The 25,388-nt window shown below is 41.9% G+C and overlaps 1 protein-coding gene across 1 annotated transcript in view; it reads right to left on the minus strand.

The window, feature by feature from the left end:
• Window positions 1-2,868, minus strand: part of LOC147452891 (uncharacterized) — a 68,366-nt gene extending 65,498 nt beyond the window's left edge. The window contains exon 1 of the mRNA XM_086519034.1: window positions 1,710-2,868. Coding sequence (XP_086375160.1) covers window positions 1,710-2,543 — 834 coding nt within the window. The 5' untranslated portion in view covers window positions 2,544-2,868. The remainder of the gene's footprint in view (window positions 1-1,709) is intronic.
• Window positions 2,869-25,388: the final 22,520 nt, after the last annotated feature.

The following is a 25,388-nucleotide window of genomic DNA, read 5'->3' on the forward strand; positions in this document are numbered from 1 at the left end:
TGATTGCTTCTCACTCACTATTTTTTGTTTTGCCAAAATAAATAGGTACAAAAAAGTTGAATTTTTACCATTCTGCAAACCTATCATCAAAGTTTCTATAGCCACGCTCAATACAAATAATATATGCATGTTTTCTTAGTTCCCTATTGTCCTTTAGGTTCATAAGAAGCCATGGAGCATGTCAAAAGAATAATACATCTCTTACCAAGGGGAATCTTGGAGACAAAGATGAAGTGCTAAATACAGCAAACATGAAAAAACTGGGTTCAACATTATGAGTTGTAGAATCCCATAGAAACTATTCAATATCTAGCCAAATTTGATCCTTATGACTAGATATAGTTACTACCTACAAAATGCATGTAGTTGTCACAAGAAGCTAACAATATTGAAAAAGCTATAGTTGATATACTAGAGTGTTTCGTTTTCTTCTATAATTGAAAAAATCAACCATCGTTGTCTACTATGAAAAATAGTGTATTAGGTGCCCCAAAACTCAAGGAATATTAGCTTTATGTTACAATATGCGACATGGAAAATCAAAACTGCATTTGGATATCATGAAAGCCACCAAAAAAATCATAGAAGAGCTAAAATTGGCTAAAAAACAGGATTTGACCATTTTTGTAATTTGGTCATAACTTAACACTTTAACATTTATTTCTCCCTAGAAGCATCAGGACATGTTGAGGGCTACTAAAGATAGTTCTCTAGCATTATAGACCTCACAAACATGAATTCTAGAGTGGTGTAGTTGCAAAAAGTTGAAAAAACCCAAAAACAGGACCCGTTTTTTCACACAGTTTAGGTTGTGAAATGTTGTGCAAGGACAAGGTTAAAGATGGAATTGATATTCCAAAAAAATGTCGAGTTTTTTTCAGCTCATGAGACAACTTTCTAGACAGATAGCACCTCAAAATCTATTTTGAAACTCTTGACATAATTCAAGGAAAATGGTCACTTCACAGAACATAAAAGTGTCCCAGGACATAAAAGTGTCCCATTACCAACCTAGTGTTAAATAACGTTGAGGGAAAGCCAATTTTAAATTCTTTAACTTGTTTTTATTCGTCAATATAAAATGGGATTCCAGTTCCTCTTTGATAATAGATGTTGAGTTCAAGGTGCATCAAAGATGTTTGAAGTCTCTTGGGGTAGTCTTCTACCCCCCAACACTAAATCACACGAAATAATGCATACGAAGATGGAGAAGATAAAGGGGTCTTAATCACGCCCGAGCGGTGGGATCAACGATCATTGGCCAAGCGTGGGAATCTAGATGTGGGTGAATGAACAAAAAAGAGTTTGCGATCAACCCTTGTGAGGTCACAATCGAATCTAAAACCTATCCATTTACAAACCGATGTCCTAACCACATGGATGCATACCTTTTGATGGCATTCAAGAAAAAGCATCCCATTACATGATGAACACAAACAAGAAAAAGTAAACTCGGCCAACGAAAGTAAACTTAGATAGTCTACTTACCCATCATCGATCCCACGGCTTAGTCTTCATTCAAATCCTGCGGTCTTTAGTGCCCCCGCCCCCCCCCTCCTCTCTCTCTCTCTCTCTCTCTCTCTCTCTCTCACACACACACACACACACACACACGTGCGCGCTCGCTAGAGAGAGAGAGAGAGAGCCCTTGTGAGTTTCTAACAAGTTGTTAACCTTGTTGACTATATATAGTAGTGCAGATGAATTACCGCTTTTGACAGACGTCTTGTAATTACAGTCGGTGCTGGATATGTCATTTGCCCCACAGATGCACTGCTCGAAGTTGCGGGTCTCGTTGTTGAAGTAGCACCAATAATGAGCTGCATCGTTGCAGTACGCCACAAAGGGACATACATATTCGTCAAAGTGCCTGTGGCTAGAATCATAAAATGGGTGCAGGATAGCTTATCCAAGGTTGAGTGAAGGGCGAGCTCCTGGAATGGTTTCAACAGCACGCACGGCAAATCAATTTCACACTGGTCTTTGTAAGCCGCACAAAAGGTGTTGTCCACTACCAGATTGGCGACGTCGGCGAGATTGCCATCACAACCAAAGAGCACGAAATAGTTGTAGGGAGAGAACTGGAAAGACCCATTTGCAAAGGTGGCCAAGTTGATCAAATCAGGTAGTATCAGATCAACTCCCTGAGACAAGAGGGGTTTTACGCACTTGCCCTCATCCGTGGTCTCGATATCCGGTGCCCATGTGAGGTTGATGTAGGTGTTGGAGTTTACCTTATTGATACCTATCAACTTGGGGGCGCTCAGCTTGACAAGAGTGTCAGCGTCATAATGAACAGCCTCTTCAAAGGCCTCCCAAGATGCTTGCCCAAATGAGCAGTTGGAGATGACAAAGCTCTTCGAAGCCGCGCATTCGGAGTCGCCCCAGAATGGAGCACTTATGTTGCCCAGATTAGCGCACTTGAATACATCGTTGCTTTCGCAGAGCGCATACGCTTTTGCCTCATCTGAGGAGGAGATGTGCGCTAGTAGAAGGTACGCGAGGCAGACGAGGATCATGTGCAAGGAGTAGAAGCGTTGCATCGCTCAAGAGACCTGTGCGAGAGAGAGAGAGAGAGAGAGAGAGAGAGAGAGAGGGGGGGGGGGGGGGCAATTGGGTGATCAGACAACCATAGTGGGATGCCACATCCAACCATAGTGGGATGCCACATCCTTGAGAGTCCAATATTTAGTGAGAGCGTGGGTGTGTAAGGTTAGAGCATCAATCGAGAGACACACAGAGAAAGGAACGAACAGCCTGCCTCTGAAGATGCTTGCGCAAATGAGCAGTTGGAAATGACGATGCTTTTGGAAGCTCAAATGAGCAGGATCAGAGAGCAGAGGCGTTACATTATTGCAGCGATGAACTTTGAAAGTATACGGCTCTCTCTCTCTCTCTCTCCCCCCCGACTCCCGAGTCTCTCGCCATTGCACCCGAGATACAATTGACTTAGCTAACTTAGCTCTAGAGTGTAGCACCTAGCTGTCATGCTTGGTTGACTTCAAACTTTGGGCCCTTGCATTTGGGCGAGGGTTTACATGTCACTGATTGATAGGAGGGATCAACATTCCACGATTGAACTGCGCTAGACTTTTAACTTTCGGCAGTGTTTACAAGTCAATGGGATAAACATTTCAACATCGACAGCTTGTTGGTGGATTGTCCACGGAATGCAAAAGTTTTTCATATTTGAGACTTGTACCCACTCCCTCTTTCGCCATAGGAATTAACTCTAATTGTTAAGCTATTGCGTACTTGTTGAAAGGTGTGTGTGTTAAGTTTATAGATCACGTCATCACGGATAAGTTCACATATAGTTCACATTAGATTAGATTTGGTGCGACGTACATACCTCCCAAGTTCACACCAAGCTCACATTTAGTTCACATTCACTACCTTCATTCCAAATTTGGTGTTGTGCACATACATCTCAAATTCACACTTAGCTCACACCTAGTTCAAAAAGCAGTCGAACGGCTGGGATTGCACCCACCTTGCGACACTTAATGTGAGCCATTGATTCCACCTCCCTACAAATGTGCCAACTATTGACAAGGGGAGTGTCTGACTTTAGTTGAAACTAGTAAGGAAAATAAGGTTGCAATAAAAAGAGATAAGATTCCGGAAGTGGAGATATATCTACAAATGTGCCCATAAACATCCTAAATAATCCACAGCTAGGGGTGGCTCTAACTACAAAAGGACAATTATCTGCATGGACTTGCTTCCATCATAGCAAGAGATAATTCACACAAAATTTGAAACGATAACACCCCTCGCAAACGTATAAGGGCATGCCAAGAAACAAAATTTTGGATCACATGTGTACTATTCCTTTCGACATGGAATCACATATGCTTTCCAAAACAGACTTGAGGTTATATACAATAATGACTACATCTAGAGTCATGAATACTTGGCTACGTCTTGCTGAACATATTTTCTTAGAAGTATATTCTAAGTAACTACAATAAGGGAGAAACCCTCACTACACACTATTTAAAAATAGCCATAGCCATTTCATCCCCTTATCTAAGTAGAGGCCAAGGCTATCTCACCCATATTTTGTTGCATGTAGGTCCAACCTTACCATTATCTAGGGAGTTTACTGTCCTTGTTAGAAATATCAATGATAGCATTGCCAAGTACAATGCCTTTTCTAAGAACACTACTAACAATCTAGTTCTTGGCTAGCTCCTACCATGAATATCCTCCTCCACACGGATTTCAAGAAAAATTGTCACTTCACGCTTCCTTGAAACAACCCTCCTTAGTTCTCACTATCTTGAACCCTCATCTCAAGGACTTGAGCGGTTGACTTGATTAATCCAACCTTATTATTGTCTAGTCGCAACAGTTGTGGCGAATTGTGTCTATTTGTTGAGTATTTCCTTGTGTGACTAAAGGAAGAAGAGAGTACTCTCCCTATTTCTTTATAGTAACTAGTTCGACAGTGCTATGTGGAACAAATTTCTTAGCTATTTGTATAAAGGTGCCACCTTAAATTCTCTCTCTCTCTCTCTCTCTCTCTCTCTCTCTCTCTCTCTCTCTCTCTCTCTCTCTCTCTCTCTCTCTCTGGATCTAGATCTCTTGCTCAAGGCATTATTGTAGCTTCATATGAATGCTAAAATATTTATAGATAGATAAATATAGATTGATACAGAGGAGAAAATAAAACATTGAAAAGAGCTAGTAAAATGCCTTGAGACACGCATAGACACACCCACACACACACATATACAGAGAGAGAGAGATCGCCGCCAACAACCACAACTTCTTGCCACCAAGTTTTTTGTATTTCAATTTTCTATTGTCTATTTAGACCTCTTATCTCTCTCTTATTCACTATCTTTCCTTTTAGCATTTTCTCTCTAAGTATTGATTTATTCGCTCTCTCTATAATTCTTGTCTATCTCTCTACTCTCATAGGTAAGGCATCTCTCTCTCTCTCTCTCTCTCTCTCTCTCTCTCTCTCTCTCTCTCTCTCTCTCTCTCTCTCTCTCTCTCTCTCTCTCTCTCTCTCTCTCTCTAAAAAAACCATTTGCGTTGACTTGCTTCTCGAATCATCCTAATTTGGTGGGTCCACATCATCTAAGCCCTCTTGGCCGTCCAAGTCTCCAAGACAAGGCCACCAAGGGGAATCGCAATTGCGAAGGTGCGCCACAGGATGAAGAGAGTTGTATGCCCACCACAAAGGCCTTCCATATCTCACAAACCACTCGGGCTTCACAATGTTCTAAAACACTCTTGTAGGCTTGAAGAACTTCTATCAATCGGTCTATGAAGTATATTGCGCAAAAGATGCCTATATTGGTAGGGCTAGGTTGAGGGCGCCTGCGGCCACCCTGTCAAACGGGTCATCCCACGTCCTATATGTAGAATTACTTACTTGCAATGATGTATCAATGAACAAAAACATATATACACCATATATTGACATTGCTAGCGTAGAATATCGCCTGATCATAGGGATGAATGAATTCAAATGGGGGTTATCAGTATGCTTGTCAAGCAAGTGCATGGCTTCATCGAAAACACTAACTAAACCAAAAAACACTATCTTTCCTCCTTGAAATCAGTTATAGCCTTGCTAATAAGGGGTGATGCATCATTTGCCCACTTTGTATATGCATCAGAGGGTTGATCTTAGCTACAATGATTGGTGATTCGTCGAAGAAGTTTCCATCATTTTTTGTTGCACATGATCCCAAAACTGCTTGGCATCTTCGAGGCCTATGGACAACATGGTAAAAAATTCTTGTTTTGTGAGCCATTGCATGAAGGCCTTCCTAAGGTATTCACTGATGAAAGATTCTCTGGGATATCTAGTGCCACACATTGTCCTGCTCTTCCTCCTTCCACTTAAGTGAAAGATGACTATTGCTTGTGCATAAGACTCATTGGTGGCACATATGGATGAGAGTACATTATGAAGCGTGCTAATGGTGTGGTGGAGAGAGAGAGAGAGAGAGAGAGAGAGAGAGAGAGAGAGAGAGAGAGAGAGAGAGAGAGAGAGAGAGAGAGAGAGAGAGAGAGAGAGAGAGAGAGAGAGAGTAATAAAGAGAGAGGTTCTCATCTCACACAGAAATCCCACAACCTCCTCCACATGCTACGCATGTTGTGCATAACCGTTGTAGGAGCTTTTGCATGGACTAGGAATAACAACTCATCGCTCTCAAGCTTTGAGTCTACATTTTATGCAACCTGGTAGCACAACTCTGATCTATGGGAAGGTTGACTTTGTTTGGACGTCCTTCCAGTTAAGCATAGATTTGATAGGTTATTGGGAAGGTCGCGTGTAGCTCATGGCAAGGCCTAGCATTTCGCACTCAAGGAAGTGCCCATTATCCTCATGGTTCCCCACAATTCAAGGTAGCCCATGCCATCGTTGCAAGTACATATCTAGAATTGTTCATAGTCCACTTGTGGATAGCCCACAGTTCAAGGCAAGGCTTGGAATACCGCATTCAAAGCAGCACTGATCACCCCCATCTCAAGGAGTTCACAACACACGCCACCATTGCAAGCATCCCACACTGGCAAAGCTAGAACTGTTCGTAGCCCACATTGGTAGAGGAAGCGCACCGTTCGATAGAACACAAAGAAATTAAAAGCCAAGGGCATCTGTGGCTTCAAGAATTAAGGGATGTCTTTTTATTATGAAACACTAGTATGGCCGGCCGCCTTCAGTGGACTCTCTCTCCCTCTTTATCGCATGCACATGGGCTTCTCTCTGTTTTGGAGTTTAGCCTTCATGTCACGGATTTCGAAAAGTGTAAAGGACTTGTTAAGTATGGAGCCTGATTTACCCTTGTAATTTTCTATGGTACAAGCGCACATTTGTAAGGCCCCCATTATGAGGAGAAGCCATCGTGCATGAAGGTAAATCACTCACCGGAAAACCAAAATTTTCACAGTCAAAAACCAGGGGCAACTTTAGGGGCCTCGAGGGCGGAAGCCCCCGAGACATTTTTTTTCCTCGCCGGAATATTCCTTTTCACCGAAATATTATGGCCGGAGGGCGACCGGAAACTGGTCGGAAAACAACCTTCGGTTGGCCGGTGGCTGGTAGTCAATGGCCGATGGCCGGTGGTCGGAAGTCAATGGCCGGTGGCCGGTGGCTGAATTCAAAAGCGGACTTGTCTTCTCAAGGGTGGCCACAGATGGGCGGATTGGAGGGTCCGATTTGGACTTATTCACACAAGGGCGGCTACACATGGCTGCCTCTCATAAGAGAGGGCAACCCTTTTGGCCTATAAAAGGAGGCCATTTCTACAAACATTTCATAGTATGTGAAGTTGATGCAACAAGGTATAATCCCTTTGTAAACTACTTCTTGTTTTGAAGTACTAAAGCCATTGAGTGGCTGCTTTCCCGTGGACGTAGCCCACATTGGGTGAACCACGTATATCGTGTGTACTCTCTCTCTCTCTCTACTCTATAATCTCGTGTATCTAAATCTGTCTCTCTCCATTAAGTAATCTACTCAATTATCTATTTAGCTACGTCTTATTTCCTAACAACTGGTATCAGAGCAAGGTTTGCTCGTAGCTAAATTATCTCAAGGAAAGTATTCCTTAAATTGAGTGGGAGTAATGGCGGAGGAAGGGAAGCTCAAGATTGAGAAGTTCAACGGAAAAAACTACCAACATTGGAAGATGCAGATTGAAGACTATCTCTACCAGAAGGACCTCTATTTTCCACTGGGCGGTCTTGCGAAGAAGCCCGCAACAATGGCAGATGAAGCATGGATTTTCCTTGATCGAAAGGCACTGGGAACAATCTGGTTAAGCTTGGCGTCAACGGTGGCCTTCAATGTTTCAGAGATGAAGACCACGGAGGACTTGATGAATTCACTTGACGACTTCTACGAGAAACCATCGGCATCCAATAAGGTATTTCTTATGAAGCGCTTGTTCAATCTAAAGATGACAGAGAATGGTTCAGTTGCAGAACACCTAAATGACTTTAACACAAACATAAGTCAACTTCAATCAGTGAAAATCAATTTCGATGACGAAGTGCAAGCTCTCCTTATACTATCATCTCTACCGGATAGTTGGGACAGCCTTGTGATGGCTGTAAGTAATTCTATCTCTGGTACAAATACTCTTACGTTTGATGATGTTGTGGGTGTTCTCCTAAGCGAGGAAATACGAAGGAAAAGCACAAGAGAATCAACAAGTGCTGCATTGTCAGTGGAAACAAGAGGAAGGCCTAAGGAGAGGTTCAAAAACCAAAAGGGTCGTGATCGCTCAAGACGGAGCAAGTCACGCACAAAGTCAGTTCTTGAATGTTGAAACTGCGGCAAGAAGGATTGCTGGTCCAAGAAGAAGAAGGAGACTGAGTATCAAGACAACAAGCCAACATCGGAGGCCAATGTGGAAGATAAAGTAGAGCAAGATGCTCTAATTCTCTCATTAGACAATGTGTCCAATTCCTGGATAGTAGATTCCGGGGCTTCATTCCATGCGACACCACACAAGCAACATTTCCAAGACTACACCAAAGGTAATTTTGGGTATGTATACTTGGGAGATGATGAAGCTTGTGAGATTGTCGGCAAAGGTACAGTTTCTGTCAAAACTGCTAACAGAAATGAATGGAAGCTTAAAGATGTTAGGCATGTTCCTTCTCTTCGCAAAAATTTGATCTCTACAGGACAATTGGATGATGAAGGTCACAACATTGCATTCGGAAACAAACGGTGGAAGATCTCAAAGGGATCTTTGGTGGTTGCCAAGGGAGAAAAGGTCGGTACACTTTACTTGTGTACTGTTAGCACGCAACCTTCAACTTGTGCAACAACTACAGAAGTTGACAGTGCAGTGTGGCACTACCGACTTGGGCATATGAGTGCCAAAGGAATGCAAATCCTTCAAACAAAGAAGCTTCTACCAGGTTTAAAAGAAGTGGACTTAGAGTTCTGTGAAGATTGTGTTTATGGTAAACAAAAGAGGGTGAAATTTCAAAATTCAGGAAATGAAAGAAAAAATAAAAAACTTGAGTTGGTTCATTCTGACGTTTGGGGTCCTGCAAGTACACCATCACTTGGTGGCTCATTGTACTATGTAACATTCATAGATGATGCGACTAGAAAAACATGGGTTTATGTCATGAAGAATAAGTCCGATGTATTTTCCATATTTCAAAGGCGGAAAGCCTTTGTGGAGAATAAAACAGGTACCAAGGTTAAATGCCTCAGATCCGACAATGGAGGTGAATATTGCAGCCAAGCTTTTGAAAGCTTTTGTGCTAGCAATGGTATTCGGAGGCAAAGGACAACCCCAAGAACACCTCAACAAAATGGGATTTCGGAAAGGATGAACAGGACAATCATGGAGCGAGCATGAAGCATGCGGCTACATACAGGCCTACCGCTTGAGCTTTGGGTGGAAGCTGTAAGTACGTCTGTGTACTTAATCAATCGGTCACCCTCAACGGCATTAGATGGGGGAGTTCCAGAAGAGGCATGGACAGGTAAACCAGTGAATTATGCATTTCTCAAAGTGTTTGGGTGTGAGGCTTTCATGCACATAGATAGAAGCCTAAGATCAAAGCTAGATGCAAAGTCCAAAAAGTGTTTCTTCATTGACTATGGAGAAGGTGACTTTGGGTATCGCCTATGGAATCCTGAAGATGGTAAAATCTTAAGGAGTAGGGATGTAATTTTTAACGAACAAAATATGTACAAAGATTACTTGGAAAGAAATCAAATAAATGAAACAGGTGATGAGTACATGGAGCTTGAGGATTGTGAAGACTCAAGGACTGCAAACGGTGACAATGTGCAACAACGTCAACCAAATGAGGAGCCTCACTCTATTCCCCGAAGATCTACAAGAGTAAGTAGACCTCTAGAAAGATTTGTTCCTTCCTTCAACCATCTCTTGATCTCAGATTCTAGAGAGCCGGAATCATACGAAGAAGCTATGTAACATGAATCCAAAGAAGAATGGACGAAGAGCATGCAAGTGGAGATGGACTCACTACATCGCAACCAAACATGGGAGTTGGTTGAGTTGCCTAAAGGTAAGCGGGTACTTCAAAACAAATGGGTGTACAAGGTGAAGGAAGAAGAAGGTGGGAAGAAAAGGTACAAGTCTAGGCTTCTAGTAAAAGGGTTTTCTCAAAAGAAAGGTATTGACTTCAATGAAATATTTTCTCCTGTTGTAAAAATGAACTCAATTAGTCTTGTCTTAAGCCTTGTGGCTGCTCATGATCTAAATCTCGAGCAAATGGATGTAAATACGACATTCCCTCATGGTGACTTAGAGGAGGAAATCTACATGCTTCAACCAAAGGGGTATGAAGTAAAAGGTAAGGCGAAAATGGTTTGCAAATTAAAGAAAAGCTTGTATGGTTTAAAACAAGCATCAAGACAATGGTACTTGAGGTTTGATTGATGGATGTTGGATCATGGATTCACAAGATGCAACTCGGATCACTGCGTCTACACGAAGAATTTGGGAGATGGGAAATTCATCATCCTAATGTTGTATGTTGTTGACATATTGATTGCAAGTGCTAACATGCAGGACATCAAAGACCTAAAAGAGGAGCTGTCTAAATCTTTTTCAATGAAAGATTTAGGTGCTGCAAAGAGGATACTTGGTATGAAAATATCAAGGGACAGGACGAAGAAGACAATAAAGCTATCTCAAGCAGATTACATCAAGAAGGTACTAGAAAGGTTTGCAATGCAAAATGCAAAACCAGTTTCTACACCTTTGGCTAGTCATTTTAAACTAATGAAGGATATGTGTCCAAAGACACAAGAGGAGATAGCCTATATGTCTAAATTTCCATATGCTACAGCGGTAGGTTCTCTAATGTATGCTATGGAATGGACAAGGCCAGACATTGCACATGCAGTGGGAGTTGTGAGTAGATTCATGGACAACCCAGGTAAAGAGCATTGGAAAGCTGTGAAGTGGATACTTAGGTATCTAAAAGGGACAACAACAAATGCTTTGTATTTTGGAGGAACTGATATTTTTCTAGAAGGGTATGCTGATGCAGATATGGCGGGTGACAAAGATACTCGAAGGAGCACTACTGGCTATGTGTTCACGATTGGAGGCATAGCAGTAAGCTGGGCTTCAAAGCTGCAGAAAGTGGTCTCACTTTCTACCACGGAAGCAGAGTATGTAGCAATGACGGAGGCAAGCAAAGAAATTATGTGGCTTCACAGATTCTTAGAAGAGCTTGGATTCAAACAAGACAATTGTGTCTTGTACAGTGATAGCCAAAGAGTTATCCATCTTGCGAAGAACTCAGCTTTTCATTCAAGGACAAAGCACATTGAGGTGAGATATCACTTCATACGCACTCTTTTGGAAGAGGGACAACAAAAGCTAGGAAAGGTGCATACAAGTGAAAATCCTGCAGACATGTTTACAAAGGTGGTCAACAAGGAGAAGTTGAGCTTTTGCTCATCTTCAATCGGCATTCAAGGATAAGAAGCCAGGATGGAAAGAAGTCACACAAGTTTGGTTTGGAGATCAGTCTCCAAGTGGGAGATTGTTAAGTATGGAGCCTGATTTACCCTTGTAATTTTCTGTGGTAAAAGCGCACATTTGTAAGGCCCCCATTATCAGTAGAAGCCATCGTGCGTGAAGGTAAATCACTCACCGGAAACCAAAATTTTCACAGTCAAAAACTAGGGGCAACTTTAGGGGCCTCGGGGGCGGAAGCCCCCGAGACTTCTTTATTCCTTTTCGCCGGAATATAAGGCCGGACAGCGGCCGGAAAGTGGTCGGAAAACAACCTTCGGTTGGCTGGTGGCTGGTAGTCAATAGCCGGTGGCCGGTGGCCGAATTCAATGGCCAGTGGCCGAATTCAAAAGCGGACTTGTCTTCTCAAGGGCAGCCACACATGGGCGGATTGGAGGGTCCGATTTGGACTTATTCACACAAGGGCGGCTACACATGGCTGCCTCTCATAAGAGAGGGCAGCCCTTTTGGCCTACAAAAGGAGGCCATTTCTACACACATTTCATAGTGTGTGAAGTTGATGCAACAAGGTGAATGTGAGGTGGTGAGAGTGAAGCAAGGCGGGAGCTCCATTATGGGTATAATCCCTTTGTAAACTACTTCTTGTTTTGAAGTACTAAAGCCATTGAGTGGCTGCTTTCCCGTGGACGTAGCCCACATTGGGTGAACCACGTATATCCTATGTACTCTCTTTCTCTCTCTCTACTCTATAATCTCGTGTATGTAAATATGTCTCTCTCCATTAAGTAATCTACTCAATTATCTATTTAGCTACGTCTTATTTCCTAACAGGACTACCCCTTCCGCCGTATTATGTTAGGTTTAGATAGATGAGTTGGGTGATGAAGCAAGTCTAAACATTCTAATTTGGTGTAGGAAAAGAAACGAACTCCTGTTTAATGACAGAATTGTGGGCTCTTTTGAGGTTAAAAGTTCTATTAAGCAAGGATGTCCCCTGGCCCCCTTGCTTTTCGCCATCGGGTCGCATCCTCTCAGTACGATGCTCGAAGCCAGTGCTACGCGGGGAGAGATTCAACGTCTGACATTACCAGGCAATGACTAGCTTCTGGCCAAAATTTTTGCAGATGATTCGTTCATATTCTTGAAGGCATGCCCTCAAGTTGTCAGAAGAGCTCTGGAGATTGTGCAAACATTTGTCGTGGCCTCGGGATCCAAGTGCAATATAGAGAAGTCAAGACTAATCTCCTTGTTGGAGATTAGTCGTTCTCCTTGTTGGAGAACGACTCTTTTGACCCTGCAGTTTGGACAGGAGAGATTATCTCAAAGGGAGTGTATTCAGACACCTGGGAGCCCCCGTAGGGGTGGACGTAACCCACAGTCAAAAATTGCAATGGGTCCTTGAAAAAATCTGCTCAAAAATGAGAAGATGGGAATTTGTTCTCCTCCCCTTCCAAAGCCGGATTAGAGTAATTAATGCTTTTATGATCCCGTATATTGCTTTCCTCAGCCCCGTGCTCAAGATGGCTAAGTGTAACTGGAAAGAATTCTTAAAACCAGTGAAAAGCTTTCGTTGGAAGAACGACACAAAAACCTCCTGACCATGGCAGTGGGCTAAATGGGAGGTAGTTGCTCGCCTGGTAGACCAAGGAGGGCTCGGCATTCTTAACCTTGTATCCCATGCTGAGGCCCTTTTGTGCCAAATTTATGGTCTCATTGGCTAAACAGTACCAAGCTTGGGCTATCATGACCAAGGAAATGCTTGATGCACTAAAATTGGGATCGGAAGGGGGAACGTGGAAGGGGGTTGTGATGCATGACAAACTTCTTGAACCAAAGTGGTCTTATCTTAGATCTGGTGGACTCTTAGGGGAGTTGATGAGGAAGTGAAAAAGTGCAGATGAGGTTTTGGAATGGGGGAAGTAACTAGATACTTCAAGAACTCCATTTTGCATTGTTCCCCTTGGCTCTCTAAAATATTGGTGCCACCGCAAAGCCCCTATTGGATAGAAATGGCCAGGAATGTGAATAATAAGGGGCTCGTTCGACTAGAGAAATTGTGGGATGGCAACAGGAAGTGCTGGAAAACTGTTGACTCTTTAGCCATCCAATTTCAACTGAATGGCTTTGAGATCTTACTAGTTTACAGGGTGATAAAAGAGCTTGATAAGGTGGTGATGCCAATTTGTTAATCCAACGTTGAATGGGATGCTTGGAGATGGCCCGGGAGTATCGTCTTTTGGTAAAGGCATTTACAATGCATTAATGCACAAGGCTAATTGGCGTAGCCCCCTCAACAAGTTATGGAAGAGGCACTGGACGGAAAAATGGTGGGAGAAAATCATGGAGAACATCTGGAAGCCAAGGTGACCTCAGTATATGAAGATATTTGTGCGGAAAGTGATGTGGGGTGCTCTGCCAATAGGTGTAAAGATACAAGAAAGAGGCATCGGGTCCGACCGTTGCTCGGGGTGCAGAATAGCTAGTGAAGACCTAGCCCACCTTTTCATGGGATGCCAGGCAATTAGTGGCATGGCTAGGAAAATATGCAAGTGGATTCAAAGAACATGGCAAATTAAGTTCTTCAAGAATGATCTGTCCTTCTGTAATAACAGGTTGGGAAGTCATGCTCTCCTTGTCTGCCCTCAAATAATCTGCTACCACTTCTTTCACCATATTTGGTAAGTAAGGAACCGACGCGTGTTTGAGGGGGATCTGGCTATGGCAAGATTTTGTGAAATCATACAAGAGAGCATAGTAATGATCCACATGATCGGAGGCAAACAAGCCTCACAGAAGTGGTCTAGAACAATAACATCTTGTAATAAGTAAAGCCTAGGAGTAGTAGTGGTTTCTTTGTCAAGCGAAAACTTGTAATACGTTGACCCTTAAGGCTCGGTCTGAGCTCGAGGTTGGTGTATATTTCTGATGTTTTTAATACTATCCACTCACAATTGTGAGTTTTGCCACAAAAAAAAAGGGAAAGAAATGAACCTAAAAAACTAGGCATTCACTTTTCAGTATTGTGTTTCTGTATAAGCAAAGAAGTAGGGGACACTACTAATGAAAAACTTAAAGCAAAAGTTGTTGTAGCTAAAAGCTTTAGCACTGCCAAACTGGGCCTATCTTTTGAGATGCGTGTAACTTTCAAAGGATTGGGGAAGCATTGCAATCACTACATACCATTGGTAGTGCATTTACTCATGTGAGCTAGCTTTGTGCTATACGCTCCTTGATCTCTCCTTCATGCAGTTGAGGCCATCTAGGGGATCTTTCCCTTTGAGGGCTCAAGTTGCATTTGTAGCCAGTGAGGATCTTAAATTTTAATTTGACTTCTAGATTTCCAATTTAAAGGTGAGAAAACCTAAAAGAAATTGGAGGAATTCAATGCAAAAACGCTGGTCCTATTCAATTGGGACTCCAAGATACGATGCACAGAGAGAGAGAGAGAGAGAGAGAGAGAGAGAGAGAGAGAGAGAGAGAGAGAGAGAGAGAGAGAGAGAGAGAGAGGGAGGGAGAGAGGTTTGCCTTGGTGATATATCCATACATAGAGAATAATGAGAAGCTTGAGCTAGAAGCTTCCATAGGATGCATTAAGTGGCATCCCTAAGGCTCTATCCAATCCGAATCAATAGCTTGGTGACATATCCATACATACAGAATATTGAGAATCTTGAGGAAGAGACCTCCATAGGATGCATTAAGTGGCATCCCTAAGGCTCTATCCAATCCAAATCAATAGAGTAAGAGGGTTACACAATTGTCCCTCTTGCAATTTTGTCAAAGAGGAGACAAAAATTGTAGGAACAATCCTTGCACATGTGCGTGTGCACGCATGCACACACATATACACACACACAGCTAACTCAGCCTCCTACCTGGCACTGCTATCTTCATATTCATGCACCTCACTATGTTGCCATTGTGTGGTGCCTTCTGCAAGGCTTTGCCACTATACAACCTTGCCAATCAAATTGATCAGTTGGCAACAAATGCCAACTCACACATGATTGAACATCCTGAATTGCGGGTTGGGGGGGGGGGGGGGGGGAGCGGGGGGATGATGGGTAGAGGAAAAATTGAATATACATCAAATACAAACATATGTAAACCTCACTTGACATGCATCCCAACCACGGGATTATTGAAATATTTTCCCTGCTCAAGTAACCCACCTTTCGTATATGTATCCATGTATGTGGCTTCGAGATGCAAGAATAGGTGGTCCCATTTGGACTCTGGAGAGATGCCCTCACTATACATCCGAAGAAGACAACTTACGAGCTAAATCTTCCTCTCCCAATCATGATGTTTTTGTTAAGGACCCCTCACTAACAATCTCATCATGAATTTTTTCTCCTCTTTTAACTTCTTGCATAAATGATGATATCTTCAAAATGCGAGCATAGGTAATTGCATCCAAATAGAAAATCATCGCACTACTTTGTGGCCTTACCTCCGTTGGGAATAGCATACAATCCATTCACTCCCAGCGACAAAATTCTAACATGAAGCTTGTGAACCACTTTTTGTACTTTTTTTGAGTAGATATGTCTTTTTTGTGCATCCATGGCATATATGCTAACCATGAAATTGCCAAGCACAACATTTCCTTTTGAGCATCATTTTTTTTTCCCCCATGGCACATGCCTTTGAATTGTAAGCATAAGTGGTTAGGCCCGGCACCATTTCACATCCAATAACAACTGATGTTTTCTCTGTTGTCTTGTCCTTCTTGGGCACACAATGCCGTTAATATACTCTAAGAGACAACATTATGGATAGAAGTTTGTCAAACACTTTCTATGCTTTAATGAATAGACAAAATTAGCATACATGTCTACCAACATAATGCTATATGCATTAGTGATTTTAATCAAAGAAGCCATCACTCCACACTCGTTGAAATCAACGAGTTTCTTCTTAGCTCTGACATAGTGAGTGTATTTAGAGAGTGCCTGCCAATTTTTCACTCGAGGAAAACAACCATAGATAGTGGCCATGCATTCCTTCCCTCGTGTCACGTTCTTGCATAATACCACATGCCCTTGAAGATGGAAACGCATGTCCCCACATGTTAAGAGAGCATGTGAGCTCAATGGTTGCCAAGCGTCTCTATCTTATTGTAAGGGTAGCGAGAACCACGTAAACGAATGTCATACCGTGGGACGTAGTCAACACGACTAGTGCATGGAGGCTCTAAGGGGTTGTTAGGCTCTTGGAAAACAAATTCAATCCTTATCTACTCAAAGCTCCACTCAACCACATGTCCAGTAGCAAAAGCTAATCCAAATATCCGTAAAAAATCCTCAGCGATTCACGAAGCATATGAAGTCCAAACTGATAGGCCGATAACTAAAGACGCATGCACATGGCCTCAAATCCCCCTTTTGACCACGTGCCAAATTCGCACTTATTATCTACATGGCATATTTGAGCTAGCTACTTTTGGTTTAGGATGCACTCTATGGTTTAACAATGCTATCCTAATACCCTTCCTATGCATAAAATGTGATTTGGATTTGTAAACCTTAGGTTATGAGCAGATCAAAAAGAGGATTAGCTACAAGAACATCATGAAACTTTTGCAAGAAACTTATAAAGTTGCATAGAGCTTCCACCTTCAGCAAACCCAATGGGACAGGCCCAAATAGACCATTCATGAAGGAGTTAAGAGCTGGAGAAGAAAGAGGAGAATACACAATTCTCAGAGACTGTATGTGTGCGTTTTACCCATAAAAACTCTTTCTAGATTCTAGGGTTTTTTAAACAGATTTTGGCTTTTATACCTTAGCCAAAGGTTTTAAAATGTGAAATGAGCTCAAATCTAGGTAGGTCGAGGCTAGAGATAACACAAAATTACAAGCTGGAAGCTCTTAGTCTCGACTATCAACTTTACATTCTTGTAAGAATAATCAAAACCACAGAATATAGACATGTGCTTTTATATATATCTCAAAACGGGACCAAAGGGAGAGAAGGCTACATCTCATTGAGGGTCCAAAAAGGAGAAGGTCTATCAAAGAGCAATGAGAAGTTAATGGAGCTTAAAAGACCTTAGGGTTAGCTTCATTAAAAACCTCCAAAGGTTAGTGTTAAAAGTCCTTAGACAAAGGACTTTTAGGTACTTTAGGCCCTAGGCAAGCTAGGCTTGTGCTTGAGCTGGTGCTTGTTGTGCTTGAGCTGACTAAGGTGATTGAGATGCTTCATGACTAAGGTTCTTGAGGTGCTTGAGTGGCTTGATGACCAAGGTGCTTGAGGTGCTTGAAATTCAACAAGGATCCTATAAAGGAGGGGTTGATCCCTAGAAGTAGGGGATGAGAGAGAGAACACACTTACACTCACTCAAGAAGTAGGGGATGAGAGAGAGAACACTTACACTCACTCAAGAGGCACCCTCTCCACAAGAGGCATACATGACACATGTCAAGCCGCTAGCTAGGTTTCTCTCACAATGTGCCTAAAGCCTGTTAGATGACCTTTAGGGAGGTCCAATGAGATTTTAGATGCATGTAAATAATGAATTCATCTCTCTTTCTCAAAGGGGGAAAGGAGGACACTTGTACAAATGCTACCCCTATTGCTTGATATGACCATAGTTTGTGATCGACCAAGCTTGGAAATGACAAGCTAGAGTAAAAGGAGAGAGGGGTCGACCGAGACAAGGGGAGCCTTCCTTTTTTCACATACTCACACATTCTCTCATGTGCTGAGATCAAGACTTCCATCTCCTTCTCCAAGACTGAGAAGTAGAGAGCCTACACCAAGGCCTCTTCGCTATGAAATGAAAGGCTGCTTGAGAGCTAATTTCAAACATTAAGAAGAGTAGAAACTAAAGTTTTAAGGTTGCCAAAGCACAAAGTAGCATATATATAAATTTAGTTAGCATGGTTGACAATAATATAGAGAGTAGAGTGCATAATAATGACTTTGATTTTGCACATGAAGGTGCTACTAATGATGTCCATGTGTTTGTGAACTATCATGTCACTAGGTTGCAACAAGCCATGGGCAATCGTGCTTTACAAGCCGAAGTTGCCCAACAACTTCACACCCATGGGATTATCCAAACTTCCCAAGAAGAGAGAGAGAGAGAGAGCTTAGGAAGCCTCTTATAGAGACTTCTCAAAGAAGACTCTCTTCGGTGAGAGAAGAGGAGGAATCCTATGAAAGAGAAAGAAGTGAATCTCCTCTTTTTTGAAAGACGTGGCTTTGTGAAGACGACATTCTTGACAATCCCCAACTCCTTCCAAGAGGAAAAGAGGAATCAAAAGAAAAAAAAGGTGAGAAACAGGTCACCCCCTTCTCCATCTTCATCATCTTTATCCTCTTTCGATGAAAGCAATGGTTTTTCTCATAGAGATTACAAGGGGGGAGGACATTGCAAATTCTATGCTGCTTGGAAAAGGTCCTACAAGCTTAAGAAGTTCAAGGAGGGAGAAAGAAGAATCTCTTTTCTCGCCTATGATGGCACCTTCGATTCTACTGACAAATTTTTGGCCTTCATCCAACAATTTGATGCGGTCTTTGGAGATGAGGGCTTCATGGAGCTCTCCAAGATATTTCATGTCCCTATGCATTTTCAGAAGTTTTCCTGGCAGTGGTGGGCTAGTCTATGAGGTAATGGTGAAGCTCCAAAGATATGGAAAACTCCACGAGTTTCAGTAATGAAGCAGTTTCTTACAAGAGATTCCAAAGACAAAGTGCTTACCAAATGGCGAAGTTTGAAGCTATCTCCCAATGAGTCTAACCAAAAGTATGTGGAAAAGTTTTAGGATCTACATCTCAAAGCTACAGTCTACCAAAAGATAGACTTCACTGAACAAGAGTAACAAGTTTGTGCAGGACTACCTGAAGATATGGTCGAGTATGTCAACTCTCAAAGGCCTAGCACCATCAATGGAGTGATTCACCATACTATGGCCGCTTTGCGAATCAATTTTCAATAAGGGGCTAAAAGGTATTTAAAGCCCCTGGAAACTAGAGATCAAAATGAACCTAGGGGGAGAACAATGCTCAAAATGTTTCCCAAGGAAATTCTACAACAACAACAACAACAACAAGACCACGGAGAAAGGAGTTTACAAAGGTAAAAATAAACTCTCTCCCAAAGATTTAGAGGCTTTTCACAAAGACCATAAATTTTTCAAGTGTGGGGAGCAAGGACATGGATATCATTCCTGCCCCAAAAGAAGTTCACGCAATGAGACTCCTAGAGCTTCCATGGTCTAAGCTCTAAAAGAGGATACTCATTGCAAAGGATCATCCCCTTTCCTATTCCTAGGGAAAAGAGAGGGAGCATGATGCCTTTATCCTTTTTGACCCTCGCTCTACTGACAACTTCATATCAATGGATTTGGCCAGTAAGTTAGGCATACAAGCTGATGAGACAGAGGACACTAGTATGGTCGATGGAGCTTTCAAGGGACAAGAATCTGCAGTTATTCCCTTGATTGGGATATTGAGGCTTCATGCCAAGACTATGTCGACAAAGAATACTTTTTCATCTCCAATCTCAAGCATGAGGATGTTATCCTAGGGGCACCATGGTTCAACCGCATGGTTGTCAATTTGAAGTTCCCTGAAAGGAGAATGTATTTCAACTATAGGGCAAAGAACATGTACATAGATGCTAATGAGTCAGTTCTTACTATACCTCTTGTAAACACACTTTCTTTTGATAAGTCAATGAGAAGCTCAATTTTTGCGTACGTGATTTTTTGTCAAAGAGCCCATAAATGATCCTAATGTCTTATCCAAAGAGTTACCTCCCAAATGAGGGGATGATGACCATAGAATAGAGCTTCTAGCTGGGAGCTCACCGCCTTATAAACCTCCTTATTGAGTTTCTCAAGCTCAACAAGAGAAGATTATGAGGCAAGTACATGAGCGGGTGGATGAGGGGATGGTGAAACCTAGCTCCTCTCCTATTTGTTCACCAATCCTTTTAGTGCAAAAGAAAAATGACACATACCGTATGTGTGTTGACTATAGAGCACTAAATAGGATCATTAAAAAAAGGGAGAGGATAGATCATTGTGAATTACTATACACAGTGCAATTATAGAAGGTAGATCATTGTGAATTACTATACACACTGCAATTACTCTTGATGGTCAAGATAGTGCATTGGCCACTTGATTGTGCTTGCCAGCAATATGAGAAATATTGAAAATTAAATTGCAAAAAATAAAATAAAATTAAAAATATGAAAATTAAATTGCAAAAAATAATTTACTCACCTCATTTGATTGTCGGAAAGCTTGGTTTGTGTCATGAAGTACTTATGAGTCTGGTGATCCTCTCATAGGATGAATGGAGTCCCGAAAAGCTAATGCTTACACGTGTCAAGGGGATGTAGAAGTAGCTCCTTTTTGTATATGCCCAATACTCACTCATTGTAATTGAATCTTCAACTCTCGTATGCTATGGCAAGACCTTCTTTAAGAAAGCCCGCTGCACGGAAAGCTCCACAAGCATCACATTGGACCTCAAATGGTTTTGAGAGATCCGGTAGTGTAAGCACATGTTTGAGAGGTAAGATTCTCTTTGAGCTTCTCAAAAGCATTTTGCACCTTTGTAGTCCATGTATACTTAACGTTATCTTTTGCTAAGTCATGTAATGGTCCTGCTATTTGTGAAAATGTTTCTATGAAGCATCTATAGTATGCACACATCCCAATAAAGCTTTGAGGCTCATGTAGATTCCTTGGATTAGGCCATCATTTTACTACCTCTAACTTTGTTGGATCCATATGAATACCATCTTGAGAGACAATATGACCTAAGTATTGAATATCTTGAAGGAAAAATTCACTCTTCTTTTGATCAATAAAAGGTTATTCTCCCTCAAACCTTGAAAGATTCATCCTCAGCTAAAGAAGATAATAACTCGTACCATACCACACTATCCACCTATTATTCTTCCATAATCAAGGTTACTTTATCCCTCCTATCAAAATTCTCTACCTGTTGCACCACCCTAGCACACTCAATTACAATCTTCACAATCATGGCCCTTAGCATGGCACCGCACATTGTTTTCACCTCCATATCATCACTTGTAGGCATGGACTCCTCCACTTGGTCTTTATCAAGAATGTCGGCTTGCACTTCACCCTACTCCTCACATGCATTCACCACATCTCTATCCACGTAAAAGAGATCAAATTCTTTGTACCTTGATTGAGGGTGCTTCCACTTATCGAGCAACAAAAAGCGAGCGAGGGACTTGAATCGAGCACTGGAATACGAACGAAGAACATGATATTCACTTAAGGCAATCTCTGCTTAGAACTAGTAAGACCTTAAAGTCATAAGTGAATTACTTGTCCATGTCATCAAAATTAACAACAACTCACCTTGTTTAAATCAAATAATAAGCATGAAATACTACAAAGTTGCCTAATATAAAAACCGAAGTAAAATCCACTACAAAATTACCAAAATCATATGTCAAGTTAATCTTCTTTACCTTTATAAAATGTTGGAATTAGGGTTGCAGAGAAAGGCACACATCTTGGAGAAGACGAAGGACGCTCAAGGCACACAATAGAGAGTGTGTTACTTAGTATGCAATGGAAAGATGGATAGCCCTAAAGTGATGGGCGTATATACAATGCTCGGGGGGAAAAACCTCCTAAAGAGAGAAAAAATGGCCCGGCGGTCCTAGTGTGTTCACACACATCACTACCACATGTATGTGGTAAAAAATCCCCCTGGAGTGATGCGGTGACTGAGAGCTAGCACATGAGTAAAGGGAAGTGCCGTGCCTTGAGGAAATGATCAGTCCACAAAGGGGAGTGAGCCCAAAGCTTTGCGGAAAGCTTCAAGCTTCTCATGAGACAATGCCTTTGTGAAAAGATCTGCAAGGTTGTCTTGTGTTGGCATATAAGCCAAGCTGATCTCTCCTGCTGAGAGCCTCTCCCTGACATAGTGGTAATGCACCTCAATGTGCTTTGTGGGAGCATGAAAAACTAGGTTCCTCGCAACTGCCAATGCACTCTGAGTGTCAGTGTAGATAGTGTTGCCAGTGTCCTGTCCAACACGCAAATCATCCATAAGGCGTCTGAGCCATACACACTCAACCGTAGCTGTGAAGACTACCATGTACTCAGCCTCACAACTCGAAGTGGCCACAGTAGGTTGCTTCTTGCTCAACCATGATATACATGAACTACCAAGCATGAAACAAAAACACTTGTGGACACTCGCATGTCAAAACAACCAGCCCAATTTAAGTCTGAAAAAGCATGTAAGTCTAGCGGCAATGATCCCCCCTTGGGATAAAACAATCCAAGATGTAAAGTGCCACTAAGGTAGCGGAAAATCCTCTTGACAGCATGCCAATGCTTAGACCCTGGGCTATGCATAAATCTGCTAACCTATGAGACTGCAAAATGAATATCTGGCCTTGTGTTGCATACATAAATGAGGCAGCCAACAACAATTTGGTAAAGAGTGACATGAGTAGGATCGACAACATCATGTAGACTCAAATTCAAACCTGTTTCCATGGGAGTGGCAATAGGTTTGAAATCCTCAGGTCCAAACTTACATAGCAATGTCTCTATGTAACTTTTCTGACACAAGGCAATACCACCATCACACTGCTTAAACTGTATTCCCAAGTAATGTTGCAACAACCCAAAATCATTCATCTTGAAAGTACCATTGAAATCAGCCTTAAATTCAACAATATGTCTCTCATTTGATCTAGTGATCAGCAAATCATCGACATAAAGAACCACAATGATAAGTACATCACCCTCACGCTTTACATAAAATGTGCTTTCTGTTGGACTATTACGAAAGCCTCGTTTAACCAAATGAGTGTCAGCTTTCTCATACCAAGCACGAGGAGATTACTTGAACCCATACAAAGCCTTCTTACATCTGCACATTTTGTCCTCTTGTCCTTTTATGACAAAACCGCGAGGCTACGTTACATAAACTTCCTCAAATATGTCACCATTCAAGAAAGGAGTAACAATGTCTAATTGATGTACATCCCAACCAAAATGAGATGCCAATGCACATAGAAAACGCACAGTAGTCATACGACAAGTGGGAGCAAAAGTCTCTTCATAATCTATGCCTTTTTGCTGTGCATAATCCTTTACGACAAGTCGAGCCTTATGGCGATGCGATCGATCTCACCATCCGGCTTGTGTTTTAACTTGTAAACCCACTTCGTACCAATGGCCTTTTTTCCAGGAGGAAAATCAAATAAAGTCTATGTGTCATTTTCTATAAGTGCATCATATTCTGATTGCATGGTAGCCATCCAATTTTTTGAATTCTGTGCTTCATCAAAAGACAGAGGCTCCTCATCATCATGTAAGCTAGACACAGCCAAAGCATAACAATCTAATGCATAAGATGCATGGCAATAGCCTGATTGAGTACGACTAGACAAAGGTGCATCCAATTTACTGTCACGCAAAGTGTACACCATCCATTTTGGCATACCTCTAGCTTGCTCATTTTCAACCTTTTCCTCATCAAGTACATCATGTACATATGCATTAGTAATAGGAAGATCTGTAACATTTTAAGAAACCCCCATAGGCTGTACATTTTCCTCATTGGAAATTACATTCATATTTCCACCACTGAAAAGAGGCAACAAAGTGTCATAAATGTCCTGTGAGCTTACATTACTGTCTCTAGTACATGATAGCAAGGGCTGAATAGAATCTTCCACAAACACTACATACTGAGAAACCAGAATACACTTCGTTTGCGGATGATACAACCTGTAACCTTTGCTTTCAGCACTATAACCAAAAGAAATACATTTGACAGCCTTATCATCCAATTTTCTACACTGTGTTTGTGGCACCAAAGAATATGCCAAACAGCCAAAAACACGCATGTGCTCAATAGAAGGCTTTCTATCATGCCATGCTTCATATGGAGTAATAGATTGCAAAGATTTCATAGGACACCTGTTAAGTACATAAGTGGCCCACATGATGGCCTGAAGCCAAAAAGAATGCGGCAAAGCTTGACTTTTGACCATACATCGTGCCATTTTCATCAGTGACCTGTTTTTCCTCTCTGCAACACCATTTTGTTGAGGTGTATAAGGCACTTTACATTGGTGTTTTATCCCATGACTAGCGAAAAATGCATTAAATTCATGAGACATATACTCCCCCCCTCGATCGGAATGGAGGGTGTCCATAATACATTTCGAGACATTTTCAGCCATAGCCAGAAATCATTTGAAGCACATAAAAACTTCGGACTTTGCTTTAAGCAAAAATACCCATGCATGCCTGGAGTAATCATCAATGAAAGTCACAAAGTAAATGTAATTGCCCAAGGACAGAGTTTGCATGGGCCCACAAACATCACTATATTGCACAAGCTGCAACCTGCATGTGGCCTGAACTGAACAATCCTTTGGAAACTTAGAGCGCTGCATCTTGCCCAAAATACAGCCTTCACAAACATGTTTGACAGGTGATTCAAGAGGTGGCAAAGAAGCAACCATATCAGATTTTTGCAAACGTAGCAAACTGGCAAAATTCAGATGACCAAACCGTGCATGCCAAAATTTTGCATCTGAAATAGTCCTTGAATCTGCAACTGCTTTTGCAAAATTTTGTCCACACTTGCATACAAAAGTGAGCTTATACAGCCCACGACACAAAAGGCCAAATGTAACAATTTCATCACCAAAACTGAGATCATGAACTATACAGCTGTCATCCACAAATTTGACTACAAGTCCAAGTCTAGCAAGTGCGGATATAGACAAGAGATTCTTCTTGATCCCAGGTACATAAAGTGCATCAACAAGTATGAAGAAACTGCCATTTGCAGCAGTAAGCACAATCTTTCCAACTCCTTGAACTGGATAAGAGGCATTGTTGGCACAAGTGACTTAATTCCCATGAGGGACAGACTTGAGAGAGGTAAACAATT

Source organism: Adiantum capillus-veneris, chromosome 8 (genome assembly GCF_014529385.1).
Source record: "Adiantum capillus-veneris isolate H3 chromosome 8, ASM1452938v2, whole genome shotgun sequence".
Lineage (NCBI taxonomy): Eukaryota > Viridiplantae > Streptophyta > Polypodiopsida > Polypodiales > Pteridaceae > Adiantum > Adiantum capillus-veneris.